Source organism: Lepidochelys olivacea, assembly GCF_965140295.1.
Source record: "Lepidochelys olivacea isolate rLepOli2 genome assembly, chromosome: 1".
NCBI classification, from domain to species: Eukaryota; Metazoa; Chordata; order Testudines; family Cheloniidae; genus Lepidochelys; species Lepidochelys olivacea.
Genome location: NC_140411.1, coordinates 217,231,011 through 217,244,977, shown reverse-complemented (window position 1 = coordinate 217,244,977; position 13,967 = coordinate 217,231,011). Strand labels below are relative to the sequence as shown.

The following is a 13,967-nucleotide window of genomic DNA, read 5'->3' as shown; positions in this document are numbered from 1 at the left end:
CATCTATTGAGAGTAAACTGCAGAAAGAGGGTTTTAAACCTAGGGGGAAGAGGGGGATCCTGTTTTACCCCTGGTAAGAAGAAGCATGGTTGGGAGGCTAAACACTCACTACTTTCCTGGTAATTCCTCTCTCAACTCTCCCGAAAGGGGTGAGGAGCCCCAAAACTGCTATCAATGAAACTCTTCTGGGCACCTAAGAAATCGATGCCCTGAGCTGAAGGCAAACCAGCCAAGAAGCAACTGCCAGCCAAGGGGCCCTGTTGGCTGTGGATGAACAATTATCTTTGTGAACAGAACTCTCCCCTACCTGAACAAACAACATTTGAGAAGAGTTGTCAGCGTCACTTCATTAAAATGAACCAATCCACACACACACTGTGATTAGGAGTGTGATATTTATTGAAATGGCTCGAGCCAAACTCAATCACTCAGGGCAATGAGGATCTAAAATCACATTTCCACAGCTGTCATTTCTCCTGGTGAAAAGGAAAAAAAGAGAGTGATTAAAATCTATAGATTATTTTTTTTATGCAGAAATTATTTTTCTCTCTACAAATTATAATTTTGGGAGGAATTTGTTGCCATACATGTGATTTCTAGGAATCCAGTCTTCTAAAAGAAACACCTATGTATAGTGTGCACCTGGGTACCTCGGTGGGAGAGGGTTTCCGGGACTAAGCACACAATCTCAACTTTGTTAGGATAGACCAGCAACTGTGGCAATGATCTTCAGGGAATGAAGGTAAGATCCAGGATGGATCTTTGGGAGTGTTGGCAGAGATCAGGCTTTCCTGATCCACAGCAGTGTGTGTGGATTTATCCCACATCCAGCTCTCTACATTCCATTTTCCCCTCCACAAAGAATCAACTCTCTTCTGCTCTTCTTTCCCCATTCACACCTACCTAGTGTCTATTGCTCTCAGTTACCTTTTCCTGACTCCTAGCAGGTTTTCGCTTGAATCTTCACTGCAGGGCGTATTGTATTCAGCAAGAGCGTATTCGTCTGGAAAAGAAAAGGAAGAAAACGTTCATATTCCAGTGACAAATCGCTCCAACCCCAGTGCATGCACATCTGTGGTTAACACATATTCCAGCTCCACCAGCATCGAACGGATCTTGTTGTGGCCTCCCCAGCTGTTTAGGGACGTGTTTCCATGGCTGATTTAGACTGCACGGTCAGTGCCCAATGCTTTCCACTGGGCCTACTGACAATGTTCAGAAGGGAGGACTATCAGTAACTAGAGGAGCCATTTCTGATGCTAATTATGTTGATCAGATGGTAGTGTGTACAATCACAGGAAGCAGAATATACCCTCCCATCCTCTGGACAGCTCTACTGATCTGGGCAGAGTCAGCTCCTGGTGTTTATCCCAAAGCTGGGCAAACAACATGGGACCTTAATGTGTAATGGTAACTATAGCTTTTGGTACTTGATGATGACTGAAAGAACAGAAGTTGGTCCAATAAAAGCTATTACTTCACTCACCTTGTCTCTCTGATACAACCATGATTACTTAGCTGCTAGCTATTATGGCAATGATATGGTTGGTGGGTGAACCAGGCCAGACTAGACAAGAGACTAGACAATAATTACCCTGGGTCATTTATTTTTACCATCATGCCAAATCTATGGCACGAGGGCTAAGCCACACATTGAATAAGATAAAGGGCAAACGTCCCTGTAGTGGTTTGTAATAAGTAGTTCTTGGGAGTGCCACTGTTCATCCTTCTTTTTATTCAAATTAAACAAGAATGTGGAGAGAGAGAACTCCCAATGACCCCTCTGGGGCCCAGTGTGCTGTATCATAACCTCTGAGAATTGGTAGAACCAGTAAATGCTGATAAAATCAGTAAAAACTGAAGCCTCACTTTCCACTCGCTGTTGCTCGGAGAGCGAAAAAAAGGCAAATGCAGAAATGGAAAGACAGGCCTGCAGCTGGGGAAATGCACCAGATTTTACAGTTATTCAGCAGCCTGGGTCATCCTAAAGCTTGATTCACTAGATCTCTTCTCAGGCTCAGGGAGGCCTACCTGTTTCATAGTAGTCATAGAGGTGCACTGAAGCAGGTTTGATATCAGACACAGGAAGGTTTTGCTCAACCGAGAAAGAGAAACTGATTTCCTCCTGGGTCACCTGGAAATGGGAGAGAAAAAATGCATCAGACTTTGTTTTGTTTAATGTCTACTTCACTGAATTGCTCTGAGCAGAGATTTCTAAGCCCTTCTCTCTCTTTCCCCATCCCCCCATAAACAGTGTCTAGTTTCTGCCAGCTTCCCTCTCTCTAATTGTTCAAATCCCACTTTAAAGTGCTGTGTTTTATTTAGACCATCAGCTCTTAGGGGCAGGGATGGAGGTTTATCTACATGTGTAAAATGCTGTGGAAATGTGCGGCTCTTCTGTAAAGATTAATAATAAATGCACAGAGCTCCCTTTCCATGGCACTATACTGCTGTTATATTCTGCGTTACACTGTACTCATTTGTAGGTCTCAGGGACAACAGAAAAAATATGTATAACTTAATTGCTATTATTCTATATGGATTTATATAGTGTGACTAAGTCATCTGAACAGCTCACTTTACCAATTAGAATCATAGAATATCAGGGTTGGAAGAGACATCAGGAGGTCATCTAGTCCCACCCCCTGCTCAAAGCAGGACCAACCCTGACTAAATCATCCCAAGCCTAACCTTAAAAATATCTAAGGAAGGAGATTCCACCACCTCCCTAGGTAACGCATTCCAGTGCTTCACCACCCTCCTAGTGAAATAGTGTTTCCTAATATCAAACCTAGACCTCCCCCACTGCAACTTGAGACCATTGCTCCTTGTTCTGTCATCTGCCACCACTGAGAACAGCCGAGCTCCATCCACTTTGGAACCTCCCTTCAGGTAGTTGAAGGCTGCTATCAAATTCCCCCTCACTCTTCTCTTCTGCAGACTAAACAATCCCAGTTCCCTCAGCCTCTCCTCGTCAGTCATGTGCCCCAGCCCCCTGATCATGTTTTTCATAATTTGTCATATTTTTTCATAATTTTCATAAATTTCATCATTTTTCAGAATCATTTTTCTCATAATTATATGAGATGGCAACAGACACCTGAATCTCTCTGGACACAACAATAAACACAGGCTGGCTGATGATGTGTTATTTCATTCATTTAGGAGTGCATTTTAAGTTCCAAATTTTACAGAAACAACAACAACAAAAGGCACATTCTTCCACACACTTACATTTGACAAGTAGAAGAAGACATGGCTGTGCTTGGTATCCACCTGCATCACCTTACGATCATCCTGAAGCTTTAAACAAGGCAAATAATACCAACTTTAAACACAAGAAACATCCCCAAATCTACACAAACAGCAAGTCTGTGGTGCCACAGTGACGGTCACGATTGGTAATACAAAAAGTGGTATTTATTGCTGAAGTCCTAAGAGGAGTATTAAACAATCACCACAATGAAACACAGGACTTCTCAAAATTCACCCTTTTTTTCTTTTTTTTTTTAATTTTATTATGAATTCAACATTGGACCCATTTGAATGGAAAATGTTGCATGTTACCATTTTTTTCAGCTCAAGCTGACTGATTTTCTAGTGAAAAGTGCAAGGTCTTTAATGTGAGGTAGCTGTTTGAGCAAAATAGTTCCACTATAAAAATAGGCCAAAAAAAAGGCAAAAAAATGGTAAAAATAAACAATTTTGTTTTAACTGCTCCCAAAAGGAAAATGTGGAGAGTACAAAAAAATTCCACGCCAAGTACTGCCAAAGACAAGTTCTGGAATTCATACAGCTCCAGACACAAAGGATAAACCCAATCACAGGGTGATAAATGTGCTCTAAATGCACACACATACACAGAGAAAAGCAGACAGGGAATGAACAGACTCTGAGAAGAAATGCTTTCTATCACATACACTTCCTCTTTTCACTTCCCTGGCAGTTAAGTTGCATAGTTTGATGTTCACAAACATTTCTGTGTTATACGCCAGCCACAGCTGCTGTTGAAAGATGCCAATCTGGAGATGGGCCTGAGATTGAAACCCCACTCCCAGCCCAGATTTGAGAGTGTTTGATCTGGGGATTTGAGCCTGTTACGGGATTCATTCAAGTGTAAATCGCATCCTACTCCATGCCTTTGTGTGAAATGCCTTAGAGCAGTGTTTCTCAAGGATCAGGGTAAGTGATCCCTGAGATTTCCCTGAGACAGTTTAGGAAGGCAGCAACCCACTCCCTGATATCAAAAAGGTTGAGAAACACTGCCGTAGAGTCCTTGGCTGGAAGCTGAAACTAAATAAATCCAGGCTACCAATAGGGTGCACATTTTTAACAGTGAGGGATATTAACCACTGGGACAATTTACCAAGGCATGTCTTGCATCCTCCATTATTTGAAGTCTTTAACATGAGATCAGGTGTTTTTCTAGGAAATAAGCTTCAGCTTAACCACAAGATATGGCCTTGATACAGGATTACTAGGTGAAATTCTCTGGCCGGTGTTATGCAGGAGGTCAGACTAGATTATCACAGTGGTCCCTTCTGATCCTGTAATCTATTAATCATAACCTGGGGGGTTAGATAGTACAAGAGAGAGTGGGGAAAGGGAAATATAGATTCTTCCATGTTTGTTAAACTGTGCTACACATACATTGGCAACATCACATGGCAGGGTGTCCAGGTAGGCATGGGGAACCACATACATCACATGGATGATGAGGCACAGTGCCCAAGGCCAAGCACATTTAACCTCTCCAGGAGTAGTTACTGTGTAAATCTCACTTCATCAAATGGGCAGCTAAAGCACAGGGGATGTGGCTAGATCCCTGGCCCAAGTGGTTTAACTGAATTCTCCACATGACTCAGGACACCAGTTTGTTACTCAGTTCCTCTTCTTAACCAATCCCTGGTGTAATATCATCTAACCCCCGCTGCCCTTTGGGTGGCTTACTGACAACATTCCCTTTCTGTACCTTCTGCAGGGACGATCTGACAGGGACGAAGCCGGAGAGCATCTTGACATCAATAATGGCCATGTTGGAGGTACTGCGCTTCCCAGCATAACTGAAACGAGAGAGACTGGATCACGATTTGGGAGGAAACACAATGACATGCACAAATACCCTATGAAATCTCACTGAACTGTATGGCCCTTCTTTCCCATTCAGTTATATCAGCGGATGGAAAGGTTAGCAATAGGAGTCAGTGTCATTCAGCAGAAGGTCCTGCATGCCTTACTGCAGCTACACAATAGTATGCTGCAGTGTGCTCTTTTTAAATCCCTCCCCCAACACATTACCCTATGTGGCATTCAGGGAGCCAGGGCAGTGGGAAGGGGTTACCTGGCTGAGAGAACAAGGTCAAACTTTGGCAGGAAGCTGCCTGCACAGGAGGCATTCACTGTCTCCACAGAGAGAGAGAACCCAGAGGCCTTTTGAGGAAGGTAGATGTTGTATCTCAGGGTTGTCTAGAAGAGATAAAAATTGTCATGTAGCACAGGAGCCCCTGCATCACCTGCGGTAATGCTGCAGTCCTGCTGAAGGGAAAGGAGAGGAGATCTCCTGAGTTATCAGCTGAAAGGGCTGGAAGCCTTGTTTACCTGCAGATAGACACAGCCATTGCCTTTTACTTCTACGCTGTAATTCCCTGGGAGACTGGGCAGGGACACTTGCTGCAGCAGTAAGCGGTTCCTGTTATGCACCTGGAAAACCTTATTCAGAAGTTCCTTGGAGCTGATGTCGACGGTGTTTTGACCATCCTTTGAGAAGGTGAGATACCCATATTGGGCTAGTGCTTGGAGAGCGACAACAGTGTCCTGTAAAGTACAACATGGCCCCTCATTAGAAAGAGTCTCCACTGGGATATAATGCATAAGACTGGTACAGCTCCTATACACCCCAGAGAGCCTGTCACCTCCTGTTCTGGGATAGAATGGAAGGAGTGGAGCGGAGAGAAGGTGGTTTTGTGGCTTGAACTGAATTAAGACACCTGCATTCTATTGCTGATTGCCACTGACTTGTTGTGAGAACTCAGGCAAATCATCATTTCCTTACATTTAAATAGTGGTTACCAAGACATCTATAGCAGAGCTCTCTGTGCACTGACAATTAATGTTACAGGAGCACAAGACATCCAGCAGGATTAAAGACAATGGAACAAATTAACTCAGCCAGCTGGTGAATCATTTCCTAAAAAGCATCCCACTCCCCCGCTTCCAGGACCATACCCTCCACCTGCTCCAAAACCCCTGTCAGATAAATGGCTTTTGCACCAGATTTGGTCTATTTTGGAACAATGGGAGAGGGAAGTTTCAGAATCCCTAGGTCCTCTCTTGGGGCACTCTCCCAGCAGTGGAGGGGCATGGGGATCCAGCGTGAGAGCTTGACTGTTTTCAGGGTCTATTCCTTTCAACAGAAGCAATATTAACCTGTGTGGAGGAGAAGCCTCCATATGGATTCTGCTGTTTAGCGACCCACTGCACGATCTGAGCTACGTATGATAACTCCTCTGGAGTCAGGGTGGGGCTCTGGAGCAGTGCCAGTATCACATAGCAGGTCATCTCAATCTCAGCAGAGGCAGCACGGGAGTTGAAGGAGGGGAATATTTCTGCCAAGGGCTTCTCTTTCCGCTCCCAGTGCACTGAGCCGCCTGAGAACAGAAAGGAGATTATGAGGAGCTTGATCAGTTACCTAATGGTTAATGTGCAATGTTGCCATGTGGGGGATACAGCTTGATTCCCAATGCTGGTCCCTTGCTCCCATCCCTCTTTCACTCAAGTCTAGCAGGTCTGGGAGGTTGTAGAGGGCAACCTCATTTCTCAGTAGCTAGAATTCTGAACTGCAAGAGACCCAGGATCTATTTCCAGAGAGAGGGCGTGGTAGAAGGGAAGGAGTGCAAACAGGGGTCTATAAAAAGAAAGGAAAATGAAGCTGCAAGAACATTAGGCCTCAGTTTCCCCTTCTGCATAGTCCACAAGGTAAAGAGACATTCACAGAATTCATATTCCACTTTGGAGATAAGTCCAACCAAGGTTGCTGTGGAATGGGAAGGTAGCAGGGGCTGGACATCAAAGACTGACGTTTTTCATACCACAGGCTATTCTGCTCTCAAACCACTCTCAATGGTTATCTCATGGGAAAACTCAGATGACACTCACCAACTTTTGTAGCCGATTTGTCCAGCTCCTTCAAGAAGAATCTCCATTTCTCCTCGTTACCAGCTAACCCATAAGTGTAAGCCAGCAGAGCTTGATAATAAACATTGTCCACATTCCTGACAGATGCAGCGTCCAAGCAGGACAGACCATTCTGGACCAATTTGTGCTATCAATAAAAATGTGGTTTAGGTTTGTTTGGTATTCAGTTTAGTGCATCAGCTTTTCCTTACAGATTTCAACTGTTCTTTAATCATCCACCACTGGAATCTCATGTTGAGCATATGGCACGTTCACTTCCAAAGGGGCTGCAGAGTGCAGGAAGATCTCTTAAAGAGGAGGTCTCTTCTGAAAAGTGACCATGAAGAAATGGCACCTTCTTACCAACACACCTGCTGAACTAGGCCTAGGGGGACCTGGGTTTTATTCCCAGCTCTGCCTTTTACCAGCTTGATGACTAAGTCACTTTGTTTTTCTGTGCCTCAGTTTTCACATCTGTAGAATGAGGATAATGATAGTGCCCTCTTTGTAAAACAGTTTGAGATCAACCAATGAAAAGTGTGATTAGAACTAGGCATTATTAATTGTTATTATTATTATTATTATTACTGTTATGTATTTGCTGACTTTAGCGACAAAAATAAATTTTCACTTCTATCAGCCTTGCAGAATTATTCCAACTCTGGATGAATGAGCTGGACTCTATTCCGGCTCATACATCAACACGGGACTTATTAACTATCTTCCACCTGCACAGTCACAGATACATCTGGTGAGTGTTAATATGGTGATAATGGGATTGCACAGGTGTAACTAAAGAAACAAATTGATCCTGGAGAATGTTTTATTACTGTCTTTTTTGGGTCCCTATCTGGTCCCTACCACCATCGTATCTGAGTGCCTCACAATCTTTAATGTATTTATCCTTACAACATCCCCATGAGAAAAGGAAGGCCCTTTCATGGATCAGTAACTGGCTAAAAGATAGGAAACAAGGGGTAGTTTTCAGAATGGAGAAAGGTAAATAGTGGTGTTCCCCAGAGGTCTGTACTGGGACCGGTCCTATTCAACATATTCATAAATTATCTAGAAAAAGGGGTAGATAAGTGAGCAACAAAATGACAGATGAAATTCAATGTTTACAAATGCAAAGTACTGCACATTGGAAAACATAATCCCAACTATAAATACAAAATGGTGGGGTCTAAATTAGCTGTTACCGCTCAAGAAAGAGATCTTGGAGTCATCATGGATAGTTCTCTGAAAACATCTGCTCAATGTGAAGTGGCAGTCAAAAAAGCTAACAGAACGTTAGGAACCATTAGGAAAGGGATAGTTAATAAGACTGAAAATATCATAATGCCACTATATAAAGCCATGGTATGCCCACATCTTGTATACTGCGTGCAGTTCTGGTTGCCCCATCACAAAAAAGATATATGAGAATGGAAAATAGTACAGACAAAGGCAACAAAAATTATTAGTGGCATGGAACAGCTTCCATATGAGGATAGATTAAAAGGACTGTTCAGCTTGAAAAGAGACGACTAAGGGGGGATCTGATAGAGGTCTATAAAATCATGAATGGTGTGGAGAAAGTGAATAAGGAAGTGTTATTTACTCCTTCACATAACACAAGAATCAGGGGTCACCCAATAACATTAATAGGTAACAGGTTTAAAACAAACAAAAGGAAGTATTTCATCACACAATGCACAGTCAACCTGTGGAACTCATTGCCAGGGGATGTTGTGAAGGCCAAAAGTATAACTGGGTTCACAGAAGAATTAGATAAGTTCATGGAGGACAGGTCCATCAGTGGCTATTAGCCAAGATGGTCAGGAATGCAACCCCATGCTCCAAATGTCCCTAAACCTCTGACTGCCAGAAGCTGGGACTGGATGACAGGAGAAGGATCACTTGAAAATAGCCCTGTTCTGTTCATTCCCTTTGAAGCACCTAGAACTGGCCACTGTTGGGAGACAGGATCCTGCACTAGAGTAACCACTGGACTGACCCAGTATGGCCATTCTTATGTTATCATCATCATCCCCATTTTAGAAGAGAAACAGAGAGAGGAAGTGATTTGCAGGAAGTCTGTAGCAGAGCAGGGCATTGAACTCAGGCCTCCCATGTCCCGGCTAGCACCCAGACCACCTCTTTCCTCTCCATTGCAATCATGATGTTGAAAAATGGAAACACAGCTTCAGGCTAAGGTCCTAGAATGAGTTTGCAAGGCTAGAAGCTAGAACAGCTGTATAGTGTACACTAAAAAAAATTGAGCTGGATTCTGCCTTTAAGGAACTCTGTTTTCTAACACAACTGGACTGTTCTTGAAAGCTAAGATTTTCTACTGATGTGTGAATCCATAACTGCAGTTAAACTGGGGACACAAGACATGACTAATTGATATAATGCATTAAGTATCCAGTGCATTTGTGAGGCCATTTACACATAATAATTATGTTACATAATTGGGTACAGACCCCTTGATATGGCCATATAGACACTCAGTGTGCAAAAGCCAGTATTTAAGACCTCACTGAAGAGTAGAGATGAGGCACAGATTCTCACTTCCACGCTGTTTGTGACATATGACTGACCAATCTAATAAGGCAGGGTAGCACTTAATTCATACCGAGCTGGGGAGTCCGGCTTCAAGCAATGCTGCAGTGACATAGGCTGTGAGTGAAAGTCCATCTTCTGCTCCACCCTGAGCAGAACACAAGGAAAAAGGAGGTCAATATGCCCTTGCTAAACCAAAATGTACACAAGTGAAATCCTCAACTACCAGCCAGACTAGACATTATAAGGAATCCATGTGTTGGGTGCACATACAAAAAACAGGGGGTCAAATTCTACTCTCGGTTACACCAATATAAAGGCAGAAGGACTTCAGTAGGTTTACTCAGAGCTTACACTTGGATAATACAGCAGAATATGGCCCCGTGGTCCTTAGTTATAAATGCATATATGCAGCATTGTGGAATAAAACCCAGAACCTTTGGCTCATAAACACACCCGTTTCTATTGCATTGTCTATCAGTACTAGTAGAAATTATATTCTGTCCATGGGACAGCTGCTAGAGGGCAGTTTATCCCAATGAAAGGGTTGAACATTTGGGGATAAGGATAGCAATTTGGCAGTGGCTGGACAGTTTTATCCCTGTGGCAGGACTGGAAGCTTGGGAGAAAGCTAAGATCACTCACCTTCAAGGCATTGTTGAAATGGTCCCCAACATTTTGGAAGCAGCCGTCTGGCTTCTGTTTACTTGCCAGCCAGGTCAGGGTTTGAGATTGGACATCGTCATCGATATATATGTAGCGTTTGGCTTGTGCAAAAGACTTGTATACGAAAGCAGTGAGCCTGCAAGTGAACCACACAACAGGAATGAGAAGCAGGGAATATCTCTTTATTCTGCTACCACCTTCCACAGGGGTGGCTGGAGGAGGCAGAATCCAGAGCCCAATCTGGTCTCATTTAAACCTCCACTCCATGATTTCCCCATGACCATCCCCTGGAAAGCAGTGCTAGTTGCAGAAGTCTGCACACTAGACACAGAGGTGGGACTGAGAGAACTTTGAGTAGAGGCACCATGTTTCGAGGCTAATTTTCCTGACCCACAGAACTCTCCCTCAGCAGAGCAATTCCTAGAGAAAGGGCATGAACACCTGTATGTTTCCTGCTGGGGCAGTGTGCCACACCCCACACACAGAAGGGTAGGATGCCCCCAAACACTTAGCAGTGAAAGCTGCATGATTGACAGGCAGCCCTGCAGACTAGACTGACAAACCCTAAAGAGTGATGTTCTCTGTTCATGCACAGAACAGGTACAATTCACACTGCTGTGGTGTAAGCTTCACCGAGCTAGCCATTCCCCTCACCTACCCACCACACCAAAATCTGCATCAAAATCTGGAGGTGAAAGGCTCCCTTTGCCATTGCCCTATTCCTTTAAGCAATCCAGTCCACCTCAATGGGTAGTAATCAATGGCTCCATGTCTAGTTGGCAGCCGGTATCAAGCAGAGCGTCCCAAGGATTGGTCCTGGGGCCGGTTTTGTTCAATATCTTCGTTAATGATCTGGAGGATGGCGTGGACTGCACCCTCAGCAAATTTGCAGATGACACTAAACTGGGAGGAGAGGTAGATATGCTGGAGGGTAGGGATAGGATACAAAGGGATCTAGACAAATTGGAGGATTGGGCCAAAAGAAATCTGTTGAAGTTCAACAAGGACAAGTGCAGAGTCCTGCACTTAGGACGGAAGAATCCCACGCACTGCTACAGACTAGGGACCGAATGGCTAGGCAGCAGTTCTGCGGAAAAGGACCTAGGGGTTACAGTGGACAAGAAGCTGGATATGAGTCAACAGTGTGCCCTTGTTGCCAAGAAGGCCAATGGCATTTTGGGATGTATAAGTAGGGGCACTGCCAGCAGATCGAGGGACGTGATCATTCCCCTCTATTCAACACTGGTTAGGCCTCATCTGGAGTACTGTGTCCAGTTTTGGGCCCCACACTACAGGAAGGATGTGGAAAAATTGGAAAGAGTCCAGCGTAGGGAAACAAAAATGATTAGGGGGCTGGAGCATATGATTTATGAAGAGAGGCTGAGGGAACTGGGATTGTTTAGTCTGCAGAAGAGAAGAATGAGGGGAGATTTGATAGCTGCTTTCAACTACCTGAAAGGGGGCTCCAAAGAGGATGGATCTAGGCTGTTCTCAATGGTAGCAGATGACAGAACGAGAAGCAATGGTCTCAAATTGCAGTGTGGGAGGTCTAGGTTGAATATTAGGAAACACTATTTCACTGGGAGAGTGGTGAAGCACAGGAATGGGTTACCTAGGGAGGTGGTGGAATTTCCATCCTTAGAGGTTTTTAAGGCCCGGCTTGACAAAGCCTTGGCTGGATGATTTAGTTGGTGTTGGTCCTGCTTTGAGCAGGGGATTAGACTAGATGACCTCCTGAGGTCTCTTCCAACCCTAATATTCTATGACTCTTTTGTTGGTGATGGGAAATTATCCTGACAGGACACTATACACATGTAAATAGTAAATAGCAGTGCGGGAGGTTTAGGTTAGATGTTAGGAAAAACTTTTTCACTAGGAGGGTGGTGAAGCAGTGCAATGGGTTACCTAGGGAGGTGGTGGAATCTCCTTCATTAGAGGTTTTTAAGGTCAGGCTTGAGATGGGTGGGATGATTTAATTGGGGATTGGTCCTGCTTTGAGCAGGGGATTGGTCCTCCTGAGGTCCCTTCCAACCATGACATTCTATGATTCTATTATTTCAATGTCTTAGAGGTGAAAGGCTTTATCTCCCATTCCCTAGTCCTGGGCCATCAGTTCCCCCCATCCTGGTGATGGACTGTAACCAGTGCCGTAGAGGTGAAAGGCTCCATACCCCCCTGAGTCAGCAGTCCACCTGCTGGCACTTCTGTCCCTAACTACAGAATCAGATTGTTGAGGTATTTCCGTTCCACACCATAAACAGCTTCCTCTCCTATCCCAGGTCCCTAAAGAGCTTCCCAGCTCTCACCAGGTGCTCCCTTCCTCATCTCTGGTCCCAAACGAACTATAGGATCCATCTGGGTGTTTGTATGACAACTGCTTCTGGTATCCTGCAACCAAAACAAGAAGAACATATTTTCTAACCCCAGTAATGGACCTGTTTTGTTCTCTGATAAATTGAGGCTGAAGAGTTTTGGACTGAAGAATAAAAACAGTTTTAGTGAGTTATTTCACTGGCTATGAATTCTAACAGCTTGTGTCCTGTAATGTACCATCATGCACACCTCTGGGGCTTTCTAAACCATCAATAACTATTGCATGTACACTGGAACTAGAATGGCATTTCAGCAAAATCGGCCACAGGATTATAAGGAGGAATCTTAAACTTCTCACCGCTTGTTAAGTATCCAATACCCTTGAATTTGATCTCTGTAGTCAGCTGCCCTGTCTTATTCAGGTAGTCCAGGATGTAGATGTTGGGAGCGAACAGGACCATGTTCTGCTCCCCACAGCCATAGGGCATCTGGAGAAGATTCTCCATGTTCCTCATGGTCATGCCCAGGAGGTCCCCTGAGGAATGGGAGACAGAGGGAGTCAGTGGAGTTCAGAGTTGGTATTTAATACATTACAGTATACACTGTTTTATTTTACCAGATCATGAATTTGCAGACAGATACTGACTGACAGAGAAATTACAGTGCAGAACACTCCGCATGGGTAGCTTCTTAGGCCATTAATTTTTAAAATATAGAGCTGCAGACAAATAAGACAAATAGGGAAGATCTAAGGAAATAGGAATCAAGAGTAAAGAACATCTGAGCATCAGTATTGAGTTGGGAGCTAAGAAATAGCTGTTACCCTTTTAAAAAACAGGCTGTGTTCTTGAAGCCACATTCTCCCCATGCTGCAATTTCAAGGTGATTGACTTGCGGGGAGTTGCATGGGCTTAACTGAGAGCAGCATTTAGCCTGTGGATATGTCATTGCTAGGATTCATTTCTCCAGTGTGGTCACTGCGGCCAGCCGCACTGCACCTCACATTGAGCCAGAAAGACACTTTTTAAAGAACCAGACTCAGTTCAAAATTATGCTCATTAATTTCAGATCAACAGTTCCCATGGTTCAGTATTTCCACTTCTTTGCACCTTGCGTAGTTATTGGAGCTTCTCAGATCCTGGAATTCCCATTCAGTGGGAAATTCTGAAATACCAATTTTCTTTTCATTCCAAATTGGAATGAAAAAATGAAATTTCAAGATTTCCTACAAAATGAAACTCCAGAGTTTTGCTTCAGAAAAATCTAAATGA

General features: G+C 43.9%; 1 protein-coding gene across 2 annotated transcripts in view; it reads right to left on the bottom strand.

The window, feature by feature from the left end:
- Positions 1-376: 376 nt before the first annotated feature.
- Positions 377-13,967, bottom strand: part of LOC311525613 (ovostatin-like) — a gene marked incomplete at its 5' end in the record, with an annotated part of 47,388 nt that continues 33,797 nt past the window's right edge. Inside the window, 13 exons of one of the 2 annotated variants that reach the window (XM_084637923.1) lie at positions 377-476; positions 904-1,003; positions 2,032-2,134; positions 3,235-3,303; positions 4,973-5,063; positions 5,342-5,466; positions 5,599-5,814; positions 6,427-6,647; positions 7,156-7,321; positions 9,791-9,865; positions 10,363-10,519; positions 12,690-12,771; positions 13,055-13,231. In XM_084637923.1, the coding sequence (XP_084494049.1) occupies positions 924-1,003; positions 2,032-2,134; positions 3,235-3,303; positions 4,973-5,063; positions 5,342-5,466; positions 5,599-5,814; positions 6,427-6,647; positions 7,156-7,321; positions 9,791-9,865; positions 10,363-10,519; positions 12,690-12,771; positions 13,055-13,231 (1,562 nt within the window). In that variant the 3' untranslated portion in view covers positions 377-476; positions 904-923. The remainder of the gene's footprint in view (positions 477-903; positions 1,004-2,031; positions 2,135-3,234; positions 3,304-4,972; positions 5,064-5,341; positions 5,467-5,598; positions 5,815-6,426; positions 6,648-7,155; positions 7,322-9,790; positions 9,866-10,362; positions 10,520-12,689; positions 12,772-13,054; positions 13,232-13,967) is intronic. The other variant, XM_084637922.1, reaches the window with a different exon arrangement.